Genomic DNA, 13224 nt, shown 5'->3' with positions numbered 1-13224 from the left:
TCCCTGATACTTGACCGATGAAATTTTCGTATTATATTCCTTGTATTATATTGGTGCCTGTATGCTTCTTACCTGTTGTTCTGCTGTGGGTTCACATGCAAGAATCTATCTAAGTCTACCCATAGAAATTGATAATGATAAAGCAACCTTTCGATTTGAATTGTGACGTTAAAACATCATTGGCCTTGCATTTTTTATGTTTTTAACGCCATGATTAGTTGTCTATACAAAGCGATAACTTTTGCATATTATCATTTCTCCTTTTGTCATGTCTCTCTCTCACACCATTTTTTTCTATTTCACATTTTTATGTAAAAAGTTTAAAATTACAGTTGCGATATCTGTGGTATGCATATTATATATGTGTTTTTTATCAGGAAGGATCATACTTTTTATGAGCCCCCTTTTCTTTATGTTTTCATATTTGTCAACCCTTCTCTCCATGGGTGCGAATTTGGTGTCTCCTTCTAATGCACCGTAAGTGGGCCCGTTTTGCACGCACACTTGCATATATATATATATATATATAGATGTGCATTCACACACATTTGCACACATATATATATGTACTTTTTTTTTTTTTTTTTTTTTATTGTTGCTACTTCCGTTGTTGCTACTTCCGTTGTTGCTGCTTCCGTTGTTATCTCTTAGAATTTTGAAGATGCAAATAACGAGGGAATTCATTTTACGTTAAATTTGATTTTAGAAATGTTCTTTTTTTCGAGTTTTAATTTTTTTATTTTTTTTCGTTTCTTCTTCTGTTTAGGTTTTGTTTAACCCTTTTTGTTTTGATGCTCTGCTTTGGATATTGCATTGTTCCATTTTGTCTATCCTATATATATATGTGTCCCCTTATGATCCACTTTTTCCCCTTCTTGCTTTTGGCAATGGAAGCAAAAATTATGTTTTTGTAATTTGTGATGCTTTTATAAAACGTCTATGCGACACATTATATTTTATTTCTTTTGTGAGGCGAGATTCCGGAAAAAACCCTACCAATCTGTGAGCCAGCCAATGTGTGCGTCAACCAATCTATAAGTAAACCAATTTGTACTACTTCCCTCTTTGCATGCTTCTATGCAATTCACGCACAATTAACTGTTTTTTTACAAGAGACGCAACACAAATTAACTGACTTTTGTTGAGAAAAAAAAAAGAAACCCCACAATTGAACATTAAATTCTGCCATGATGGGATAAAGTACACCCATTTTATAGCCCTTGTTCTATAGCTATTTGTTTTGCATATACTTTTCTCAGTACTTAAAATGGGTATAAATTTTTTTTTTTTTTTTTTTGTTCGATAAGTGTTTTTCACGTAATACATCGGTTAAGTCAACGTATACAGATAAAATTAAAATGGAATGATATATACTTTGTTTAAACAATTTCAGGTGTTAACTTTATGTTTACTCCTCCCACTAACTCAAGTTTTTTGTATTTCAATGTAGGAAAAATATACGACAGGTGATTTTTTTTTTTTCCCCAAATTGTTAACCCGTTGCAATTTTGAAGAGTTACATCTATATGATACTTAATCCATGTTAAGAATACAATTGCAAGTGCGTTGTTACGCTTAAGTCGTTAAAAAGTAGGGTTGAGAGGAGTAGTGTGTGATATTTAATTAATTATGGGCATTTTATTTTGATGGGTCAATATGAATTTTTGTCGAAACTCTACATTGTCGTATATAGCGATGTCGAAACATTTCCATTTTGTGTGAATGTTCTCTCTATATTTTTTCTCTTTGGAGATTTTCTGAACCGAATTGTCGATAGAGGTTGCACAGTACATGTAAAGGTGCTAAAACAAATTGTTTGAAAAACCTTACATGGTATGTAAAAAATGCACACCCATACGTATCTACACATATATGCGTATGTATGTACCTTATAAGTTTAACTTATTGTGATCAGCTTTTTTTTTTTTTTTTTGTTTTTTTTTAACGCAACTTTTCAGAAGAGAGAGAGAGAGAAAAAAAAAAAAAAAGAAACTAGTCGAACACAGAGAACAGCGTACAAATGAATTATGAAACATTTAGTAACAACACAAATAAATGTCACGAATAGGTGTGATTCCAAAAGGTTAGTGGGAAAAAGACTAGGGGCTAAAAAGTGGGTTTTGCATTTTTCCACTAAGGATAACTACTGTAGTAGTATATTCGATTTAATAGCCAAGAAGAGGGAAGAATTATCGAAAAAATGTAAAAACGGAGTTTTTGAAGAACCAAAAAGGGTGTGGAGAAATGATCCTCCATCACAGGTAGTTCCTTCCATAACAAGAGAACATGATGATGGAAGAAATGCACAACTTAGAATGAAAGAAGGAAAAGAAGAAAAGGCACCATGGGAAGAAAGGACTAGAATGAAAAAAGAATCACTATACAAGGTAAATAATTGCATTACTAATGAAAGAAGTTTAGACGACTTGCGCAAGGTCGAGGGTTGTGTAATAGGGACAGAAGAGAACATATACAACAATAAAGCGTACATTCTGAAATATATAAAGCAGTTGCAACCGAATGATGACTTGGGGAAGTATAGATTTATAACAAAATATATAATGAATAATATACGTGAATTTTACGACAATGAAATATTATTTATTTTGAAAATATTTTCTAAGAGGAAATATAAAAATTTACCTTTCCTTCAATGTACAAGTGAATATTTTTACTGGTTATGTAAACTAAATAAAGGATCCAAAAAAAACATATCATATTACCTCCATTTTTGTAGTATACTTAATTATATCCCAACTATGAAATATATACATGTATATACAAAATTATTTAACTACTGTGAAGATGAAATACAAGACAATAATTTCTTTATTTTTAACATGCTTGAAGAAGAAACGAATGCATACCATAAAGATTTGAAGTATATTATTATGGTGTTGTTTTTTTTAAATAAGGGGAATATCAAGAATAAGACATACGATACGTTGCTATATATGTGTTGTTATTACTCAAGTCATTTATCATTGAAAAATACTTTTCTTTTGTTAAAAATTGTTCTAAATGAAGAAAATAATAAATACAATTTTGATTATATAAGAACAATTCATAAAAATATAGAAAGGCATTTCGATTCCATGTGTCAAGTAAATTTCATTAACTATTTTAATATCCTCCTACAAAATCATGTCCACATGGAACAAACCTTTTTTGTATTTATTCGAAATTATGTAGATAAATTTAAATCAGATCTATCGCGAAATTCTGTTATTCCTATTTTGAAAATGTTAAAAAGAGTAAAATTTAAAGACACGATTATTTTAAAAAAACTCCTAACTGTTGTAAGTGCAAATTTTTATGACTATAGTTATGCAGATATAGTATACATTGTAAAAATGATAACACTTTTAAATTATTTTGATGAACGTTTTTTTTATTTCCTTTTCGATAAATTTGTGCCTCCCGATAATGAGGTTGACATGGGTACATACTTTCCAAAGTGGAGGCACGCTACTCTTAACTGTGACCGTTACATACAGGGTGCAGTGGGGGTGGGAATAGGAGAAGGCGGAGGAAGAAGACGAATGGAAATATCGAACGAACGGGAACGAAGTCCCCATTTGCAGAATGAACATATTTATTTTTATTCGTCCAAAGGGTTATTACATAATAATTACGGATCTGAGAAGAGGAGACCATTCTTCACAAACCATGAGAGGCAAGTAGACGATATAGGACGTTCTTCTGGTTATTCCCACTGTAACCCGTTTGAAAAGACGAATTTTGAGATGGCGAACATGATAGAAGGGATTCGCCCAAATGATTGTGGAGAAAGAGTACAGAAAAAGAAAGCTATCAACGAATTGTCTCATTTACCACTACATTTATATGAACAAAAGGTCAAAATGAAAATAAACATTTCTAACATAATGGAAGAAAAAGTAGAGATAGCAAAACCTCCAAATGGGAACAAACTGTCGTATGGTCTGGAGTACATAGAAATGTATCTTAATTTGTTTCTGTATCTAGGAATATGTGGGTTCAGGAGTATGCCGTTACTCATACGTCTATCCAAAATGATAAATCTTTGTTTGCTTATGAACCGTGATACGAGTAGTAGTCTAACTAATTCTTTTTCCCTATGCAATATCAGACATAAAGAATACTACCACCAAGGGATAGAGGAAACCAAATTTGTGACGATACATGACACTATTAAGAAAATTAAAAATGAATTAAATTCTACGCTAGGATTGAAGAAAAGTTCCTCTGAGCTCAGTGCAGATATGAACTATTTACTTCCATCAAAAGAGCAAACCAAGGGCTACAGCAAAAATGATGAAATTAAGGGTGGCCACAGTCTGGACAAAAGGCGAGGTGGCTATGAAAGTGGATGTAAAGTCAGCCTCCAAAGTGATTGCCAACGTGAGTGCCAAAGTGAGTGCCAACGTTTCCTTCAGAACCAGGGCTCTGCTCACAGGGAGGGAAGAAAATCTTGTATGCGATTCGTGTACCCGGAGAATGAAAAATTAAATTTTGAAAATTTGAAAAAGAAAAAAATAAAATCAAATTTGCATAAGGAAGAAAAAGATGAAGAAGACAAAATCCTCAGTTTAAAGTACCTAAACGTGGATCTGTTTCGAAAAAGCAAATTGCTTAAGAACCCCAGAAAAGGAAATTGTGTAACCCTGAAGGAAGGGTCCCACGAGAGGATAGGAAGAACAAAACAAAACTCTATTGTTGCAAAAATTTTCGGAAATTTTCACCCAGCCCTAATTCGCCTGCACAACCGCAGGCTCTTCCGCAGGAACTTCGACGGTAAGAGTGGGCCAATTTTTCCCACCCACGCAATCGGACATTTTTTCCTCCCCGGTTTGCGGCTTTCCATTTTGCCCTTTTCCTATTTTCCGCTTTTCCAATTTGCCGCTTTTCCACCCCGCCTAATTTCCCGTTGCAGAAATGTACCAAAGTGAGAGATACACGGAAAAGGTGATCCCCAAGAGACATGTTAGGATAAAAGGCGTGAATTTCTCAAATGATTTACAATTAACAAAATATAGAGAAATAAAAAATTTACGAAATGTATGCTTGAATAGATATAGCAACATGTTTGGAGAGACATCAGACAAAGTACTTGAGTATATAAATAAAATTTATCAAATAGATGAATCAAAAGAGGATAAGAAAACCGAGATGTTTGATATGACGTCAGATAATAAAGTAATCCATGTAGATGATGCATTATTCGTTGATTATAGTCTGTGTGCAAATAAAGGGAAGAAAAAGGCATTAAGTAGACATAGAAATATGGTGAAAAAAAGTAATAGAATAACACACAAGGAATACACAAGAGAAGGGGTTGATAAAAGACCTCCGAATGTTACAACAGAAGATTATTCTCATCCAAATGGAGATTTAATTAAATGGTTGTATAGGTATAAAAACAATTTAAAATGTTTTTTTTATGAGAAAGGGTTAAATATTATTCACCTCCTTGATGGTGATATAAAATTTTTGGAGGAATGTGTACAGGATTTGTATAAAAGGAATGAAACAACAACAAGTAGTAATGGAAAATCGAATGATTGCGTTGAAGATGAAAAGGTTAAAATAAGTCTCAAATATATAGCTCTTCTTACAAATTCTTGTGTGAATTTATACTATTTTGATGAAAAGTTAATTGATATGTTAGTGTTTCATGTATCTGAAATAACGAATTTGTTTTATTTAACTCAGAGTTGTAAAGAAAAAAAAATAACAAGAAATGAAGATAGTATGCCATGTCATGCTTTTGAGAAAGGGTATTCCTATTTGTACCTTTTTAAAAATATGTGCAAATTTTTAACAGCATGTTTGCAAATGAATTGTTTTATGAAAAATATATTATCCTTGGATCATCGATATGAAACAATAACAAAATTAGTGCACATAAGCACAAGTTCATATATATTTTATAATTTAAAGAATATCACATATTTAATGAACCATCTGAATGCTAACTTCATCAAACAAGAGAAGGTATCTTATTTAATAAAAAGGTTTCTTTTATATTATTTAGACATATCAATAATTATAAATCTTTTCTTCATTTTTTGTAAAAAATTATTTATTCTGATGTCCACCAATTGTCAAGATTTTCTGAACAACAATTTGGAACTCTTTCATTTATTTACCTATACCATGTTAACATTTTACATCGCTTACTCAAATGAGCGTATAAAAAATTTACACAATTTAACTTCCACATCCTTCCATTTGTGCGCATGGACTGATCGTGCATATATACAAGAAGCAAAATTCTTATCTTGTATAAATTTCTACGTCATGTTTCTTTCTGCCATATCTTCGGAAAAAAAAAAAAAAAAAAAAACACACACACAGACACAGACACAAAAACAAACACCGTACCTTCCTTTGAGGGCTGTGCAAAATGGCAATTCTACAATTTGTGGGGAGTCACAAAATGGGGAAAGCGTGGAAAACGAAGAAAACGCAAGGAGTTGTCAACATCATCGCAAATTCAAAAGTTTTGATACGAGCTCTGATGTTATTCAAATCAGTCTTAGCCCCACGGGGTGGGATAGAGAAAAAAATATAAAAATAAATAATTCCTGTGAATTGCACATGGATATGTACACTGTTTTAGCCTTATCACTTAAATATATAAAATTAATGAGTAAGGAAAAATTTTTTTTGCGTCACAAGAATGGGAAGAATAAGGATCATAGGCACCTGTACAACATTTTGCAGTTTTATTACATTTTCAAAAAAATCATTAGAAAGAAAAATGTAAATTACATAAATGAAGAAACATACCATGAAATGTTTCCTTCATTTGTGATTAAATTGTTGAACGAAAAACGAATAAAAGAAATTTCCATGGATCAGTTATTTCCCGTTATTCAACAAGAACAACATTATCATCATTCGAAGCATGCCACTTCTAATGTTAATATTGAAAATACAGTCATTTATAATTATTTCTTCCATTTATTTTTTGAATAATATTATTTAAAAGAGGCAAATATGTCATTTGGGATTTTCTATTTTAAATTGAACATTGTTGCATGTGTCAGTAGGGAGGAGGAAGAAAAGCCCACACTTTGTGGGGGCGGAGGGAGGTGGAATAGTAAATCTCCTTTTTTTTTTTTTTTTTTTTTTCTTTTCTTTTTTTTTTTAAATCAGTGCAATTTGTGTTGAAGTTCACCTTACCTGAGATAACGTCACATATGTGCATATTCCATTTTATATAATTCATTTTCGTATAAAAGAGAACTTTTTTTTTTTTTGTTTCTTCTTTACCTGACAAATGACACTGTGTGGTATATATTTGCTATTACTTTAAAAACACGCATAATTAATTAACTTGATAATCTCCAAATAGAATAAAAGGACATTTTGTTTTATATCACAATCTGGTGTGTTCCACTATTGTTATGTACACACAAATTATGCATATCCCCCATAGTTATTTGGACGAATGAAATGCTTTTTGTGTGATAATACTGCTGTCCCAACACTCAATACATTCATCGTACTAGATGTAATCATTCAAGTTTTAAAAGAAAGAATGAGAGGGAGAAAAGCAAGAAAAAGAAAGAAAAAAAAAGTGTTATATTTAACAAACAAAAGGTTGACTGAAATGTTTCCACCAAATTTTAACTTCATCTTGCAATTCCTGAATGGGCAATTGAATCAGAAGGGGAAAATGAGACAAGGGGGTGAAAAAGATGAGCGAAACAACAGAATTGATGAGCGGTACAATAAAATTGATGAGGAAAACAACAGAATTGATGAGGGGAACAACAGAATGGATGAGGAGAATAACAGAAATGATGAGGGGAACAACAGAATTGATGAGCGAAACAACAAAATTGATGAGCGAAACAACAGAATGGATGAGGAGAAGAACAGAATTGATGAGGAGAAGGAGCTTGACCCGTTGGAGGAACTGACGAATCAGGCGATCCAGTGGAACATCGAAAGAGTGAAAGACATTAAAAAGGGAATTTTGAAGAAAATAAGCCATTTTGATCCAAAAATGAAAGAAAAAGTGACAATTAAAGAATTTAAAGACCTGCTGAAAAATATCCATATAAAGTACATCGAAAAAGAGGAGGAAAGCTTAATGAAAATATTGTATAAACTGAATGAAGATAAAAAATACGATTTTGTAATTGTGAATTTGGCATTTTTATTTGTAAAAGATAAAAAAAAAGTAAATATATATATAGAAAACTTTGGTTTATATCATGCCCATAACAATGTGAAGGGAAAATATTGCAGCATTCTGAATAATACGAATGAAACACTTTCGCGCAACCATATAAAAAACCATGTCTGGAATACACAGATGGAAAGAGAAATATATGATGATCCATTTTTTAAATATATTTTAAGTTTTCATTTTTATTATTCATTCTTAGTGAATTTTGAAGAGTATTTAAATAATCAACGTATTTTTACATCGGTTGGAAATTCAATGCATGTCCATAAGGAACAAGAGCAAATGAGACCAAATAGTGGTGCCAGAGCATATGTCACCGACACTTATGACATCAACAATTATGACACCAACCATTGTGACATCAACCATTGTGACATCAACCATTGTGACATCAACCATTGTGACATCAACCATTGTGACATCAACCATTGTGACATCAACCATTGTGACATCAACCATTGTGACATCAATAATTATGGCACCAACAATTATGACATAAATACTAGCACAGGTGCAGATTTCGAATATCAAAGGAGTATGTTTTCTTCATGTGGTCAATCATATGACGAGAAGGAAAAATCAATAAAAAGAATAAGAAAGCATGGGACATGTACTATTGTAACGAAAAAAATGAATAATAACTGCAACTTGGAAAATAATTCTGATGTTAAGAAGAGAAAATTATTAGACACTAAAACGGTTGACTTTCACAATTCGTTTTATTCGGGTTTTTCACTTGCAAAGTTAGACGCTGATATGGTAAGTACAACTGATATCATCTCAAATGGTACCACTGAATGTTCTACACACACGAATGGTATTTTAAATGGAGATAACCTGAAGAATTCCATCCAGTTGAAAAAAAAAAATGGGAAAAGAACAAAAAGATATTTGTACACATATGACGTAATTCCAAAATCTGATATGCATAAAAAAATGTATATGAACATTATATCTATGTACTCTGGTTATGTATATTTGATTTCCTGAAGTTTTCAACTTGATACATTTTTTTTTTTTTTTTTTTTTTTTCTGTTGGGGTTGCTGGTGGTGCATGAAACCTAGTGTTTAAATTAAATATCTTTTTTTTTTTTTTTTTTTTTTGTGGATATTTTTTATCCAAGTTATATGCACATATATATGCACGTTTTCGCACACAAATGATGTACTTTGGAATGGAAATCTGAAGAAGTTTTATTGGAACCCTTTGCAATGCGGGCTGAACCGTTTGTTGGTGTTTCAGGAGGTTCTTCAAGTGGTTCTTCAAGTGGTTCTTCAAGAGACTCCTCAAGAGGCATATCAAATGAGACGTGGGTAATTCCCAATCCCTTTAAGAATATCTCTATTTTTTTTGCTTTTTCATTGCGCTTTTTTTTAGTTTTTTTTTTCTCCTCTCATCATAAACTTTTATTTTGTTCCTCCCTATATCCTGCAGAAATAGGATATATTCATTTTGCTTTTTCAAATTCCCCCTTTCGTCAATCTCATTTCTCATTTTTTCCTTTTCTTGTTCCTCTCGTAATTTATTTACTTCGTCGTACTTTATCTGAATGCAAGAGAAAGGTGAGGAGGAGGAGGAGAAGAAGAAGAAGAAGAAGAATGGACATGAAAAAGGGTAATGTTGCAATTTGAGTATGACAAAATATGGATATAATTTTTTTTTTTTTTTTTTTTTACATTATTTCTTCACTTAAACAAATGAGTATGCATACACAACATTGTAGAATAACGATAACTACCATACTTGCGTTTGCAGAAAAAAAAAAAAAAAAAAAAAAAAAACACACGCACAAATAAACACGTGCAATATATGTTTCAGTTCCATGGACGTACAATTTTTTCCTGTTTCAACTGAATTTCCTTGAGCAAATTGTTGAATTCGTTTTTTGTCTCGTCCAGCTGTTGCATCCTTTTATATCTTTCCTTTTGGTAGTATTCAACTAATTCATCATGGATGTTTTGTAGCTTCAAAAAGGGGGTGGAAAAAAAAAAAAAAAATATTATAAAATAAATAAAAAGAAGTGGAAGAAAAAGAAGTGGAAGAAAAAGAAGTGGAAGAAAAAGAAGTGGAAGAAAAAGAAGTGGAAGAAAAAGAAGTGGAAGAAAAAGAAGTGGAAGAAAAAGAAGTGGAAGAAAAAGACGTAGAAGAAAAAGACGTAGAAGAAGCAAATTTTCGTTATCTATTTCTTTCCTCCCTCCCCCCCCCCCCATGTGTTTATTGCTCTGTTGTGCCCCCTAAGACCCACTCCAATAATTGGATAAGTACTAGTATATACAAACGAAATGGAAAGAAAGACACGAGTAATTTCTGATCAGTTTACATGTAAAATATTCGATATCCAGTTTTTCGTTATTCATAAAACGTTGTATACACTTGTATATGAATTGCAATATAAAAAGATGATATATACAAAATGGTGAATTTTGTATGTGTAGCTGTAGAGTAGTAGAAGCATATTAATACTTTTTCCCCCCCCCCCCCCACCCCCTTGTGCTCCCGTGGCACCTTGTGCTCACGTGGCACCTGTGGAATATGATTTTATATGTACACATGGGCACGTGTGTGTGTGTGTGTGTTTCGTGCGAGCGTTCATGCGTTCGTGTGTGCACTTACGTTGTCGTTTCTTTTATTCAGGAAGGTCTTTATATAATCGTTAATATTATCGTACGTTTTCAATTCCCGTTCCATCTTTTCTTTTGATTCCTTAGTGAATGCATGCTTAAAATTTATGTTCATGTTATGATTTGATACATTCGCATGAACATATTCTTTCTTGTAAATATAATAAAGCATGGATTTTACAAAAAAGATTTTTTTTTTTTTTTCGATTTCTTCTATTTGTTCTTGAATTTTTTTTTTTTTTTCCTCTGTAGTTTCAATTTGTTCTTTGATTTGTTCTTTTAGGATCTGCACAATCTGCTTTTTGTGATAGACATTTTGTTTTAGCTATGGAATAGTAGCATTGGTGGAAGGGGGAAAGAATAACGGTTAGTCCTGAGCATATCAATTGACAGAACATAAGCTCATTTGCATAGACAAAGAGATGAAAACGAATTTAAACAAATAAACTTAGTAAAAGCAATTATCGCATAGTTACATTTAAAAGTAAATTTTGCTCCTCCTTGAATTCATTCAGAGCTTTCAGCACGGAAAAAAAATTGAGCCTTTTCATTTTTAAGAATACGTTGAGAAGTAGTGAACCATCTTGGATTATTTTATTTCTATTCTCCTATTTAAATTCGGAATGGAGAGTTGGGGATTAAATGAAGGCAAATATCAAACAAGGAATGAAATAATTCCAGTAATGTTGTTTCGCGTACACCTCTCTTCTCCCTTTCTCGAGGTAAATTGAGCAAATGTGCTATGTACGAATGGGCATTTGATGATCATTCCAGAGGGAGAAAAAACGTAGGCAAAGTGGCCCTAGATATTATGTGCACATTGTATACATGTACATATATATATACATATATATATGTATGTATATTAATTCATTGACTTATTTATTATATTTTATTTATTCCTTTTGCTGCCTCTTCTCCTTTCCGTGTAACCTTGATGTGTCTATCGGTAGGGGAATTTTGGCATAATATTTCGTTGGTCTCACTAAGGGAGTTAATGTATCCCTCAATTTTATTCTTTATCACTATGTAGTCACTTTCATTTTCACATAATTCAATTTCCTCTTGTAGGGTATTGAAGCTGCAAAGCGTTTTTTTATTTTATTTTATTTTGTTAATATTTATATCGTTTCGTGAAGTAGACCTAACATGCAACAATTTTGTCACGTCATTGAAGGTATGTTCATACATAAACAGCATACACCACTGAAATGGACAATTAGCGTGCACCAAGGATTTACATGTTTATGTGTGAAATAAGGGGAAGATGCTATAGTTTTTCCTTTTTTTTTTTTTTTTTGTCTTTCTAATTATTTACATTTTCTTGCGCCTGTTGTCCGTGGACAAGTGGTCAATATCATGAGTTATGTAAACATGTAAAATGTTTGTTTTTTTTTTCACGAGTTCCCTTAGTACATGCAAAATAAACTTTATCTTTCGTATTGCTTCTGTGCATAGAATATTCAAAATAATTCTATTTATATTATTTATTTCGATTTGCGTACTTTTTTCTTCTTCTTTTTTGACGTTAATGTTTAATTCCATCTTTTATTTTGTTCAAGATATATTATAGTGGTGCCTGGGGTGGGGGGAAGTTGAATTGTCACAAAGAGGAGGGAAATATGTGGATAAAAAAAAAAAAGTTCATCTATAGCTGTTGCTGTGGTATATTTTCAACTAAAAATTTAGCACACACACACATACACAAAAAAAAAAAAAAAAAAAAATTCCACCAGAAGAAGAAAAATGGTGCATAAGTATATGTAGCATGTATTTTACTTGTTTATTGTAATTGGGGAGTATATATAAACATATATATTGTATGTGTAAGTGTATATAACTTCACTTATTTCTATGTACATTATAATGTGTGCTTTATGTGTAACTGTAATGGCGATAACTTTTTTTTTTTTTTTTTTTTTTTTTTTTTGCGTGCTATGTATAAATTTATGTGGGAGAGAAAGCACAATGAAGCACTTATTTGTGAAGGAAAAAAAAAATAAATAAATAAAATAAAAATAAATTAATATAAATGTAATATAAAATAAATAACCAAAACTGTTGTGTTAAAGCGGTGAAAAAGAGTGAGGAGAAAAAATATCAAAAGTCGTATGAAAAAATCACAAAAGGGGGAAAGTACGCAGAACGAGAATGTAAAACGGCAAATTTGGCAATTCAGCAAAAACACAAAACTGTATCACATACTGCTACAGTGTTGCAGTGCTACCGTACTACTGTGCTACATATGAAGCAGTGGCAAATTGGTAAAAATACAAAAATGTTACCATGTTAGAATGCTATATAGTGTTATATTTTGCCATAATATACTATATTACTAACAATATTTCATTGTGATAGAGGCACAACGCAAAAAACAAAGGAATTGTAAAATCGTTTACAACCCACTTGCAATTTTA

The 13224-nt window shown here is 31.8% G+C and overlaps 3 protein-coding genes across 3 annotated transcripts; 2 read left to right on the top strand and 1 right to left on the bottom strand.

Moving 5' to 3' along the window:
* Window positions 1-2027: 2027 nt before the first annotated feature.
* On the top strand, window positions 2028-6963 carry PGO_092810 (hypothetical protein, conserved; the record flags this gene model as incomplete). The annotated part of the gene is made up of 2 exons (XM_028687869.1): window positions 2028-4776; window positions 4916-6963. The coding sequence occupies 2 exons, from the start codon at window positions 2028-2030 to the stop codon at window positions 6961-6963; spliced, it is 4797 nt and encodes a 1598-aa protein (XP_028543670.1).
* A 475-nt stretch (window positions 6964-7438) lies between these two features.
* On the top strand, window positions 7439-9175 carry PGO_092800 (hypothetical protein, conserved; the record flags this gene model as incomplete). The annotated part of the gene is made up of 1 exon (XM_028687868.1): window positions 7439-9175. The coding sequence occupies one exon, from the start codon at window positions 7439-7441 to the stop codon at window positions 9173-9175; it is 1737 nt and encodes a 578-aa protein (XP_028543669.1).
* Window positions 9176-9527: 352 nt separating this feature from the next.
* PGO_092790 (hypothetical protein, conserved) lies at window positions 9528-12352 on the bottom strand (the record flags this gene model as incomplete). Its single annotated transcript, XM_028687867.1, has 6 exons — window positions 9528-9731; window positions 10019-10150; window positions 10800-11132; window positions 11284-11415; window positions 11741-11888; window positions 12126-12352. The coding sequence occupies 6 exons, from the start codon at window positions 12350-12352 to the stop codon at window positions 9528-9530; spliced, it is 1176 nt and encodes a 391-aa protein (XP_028543668.1).
* Window positions 12353-13224: the final 872 nt, after the last annotated feature.

Source organism: Plasmodium gonderi (genome assembly GCF_002157705.1).
Source record: "Plasmodium gonderi DNA, contig: Chr09, whole genome shotgun sequence".
In the NCBI taxonomy this organism is placed as follows: domain Eukaryota; phylum Apicomplexa; class Aconoidasida; order Haemosporida; family Plasmodiidae; genus Plasmodium; species Plasmodium gonderi.
Note: the sequence above shows the minus strand (reverse complement) of the source record. Positions and strands in the feature narration are given on the sequence as shown.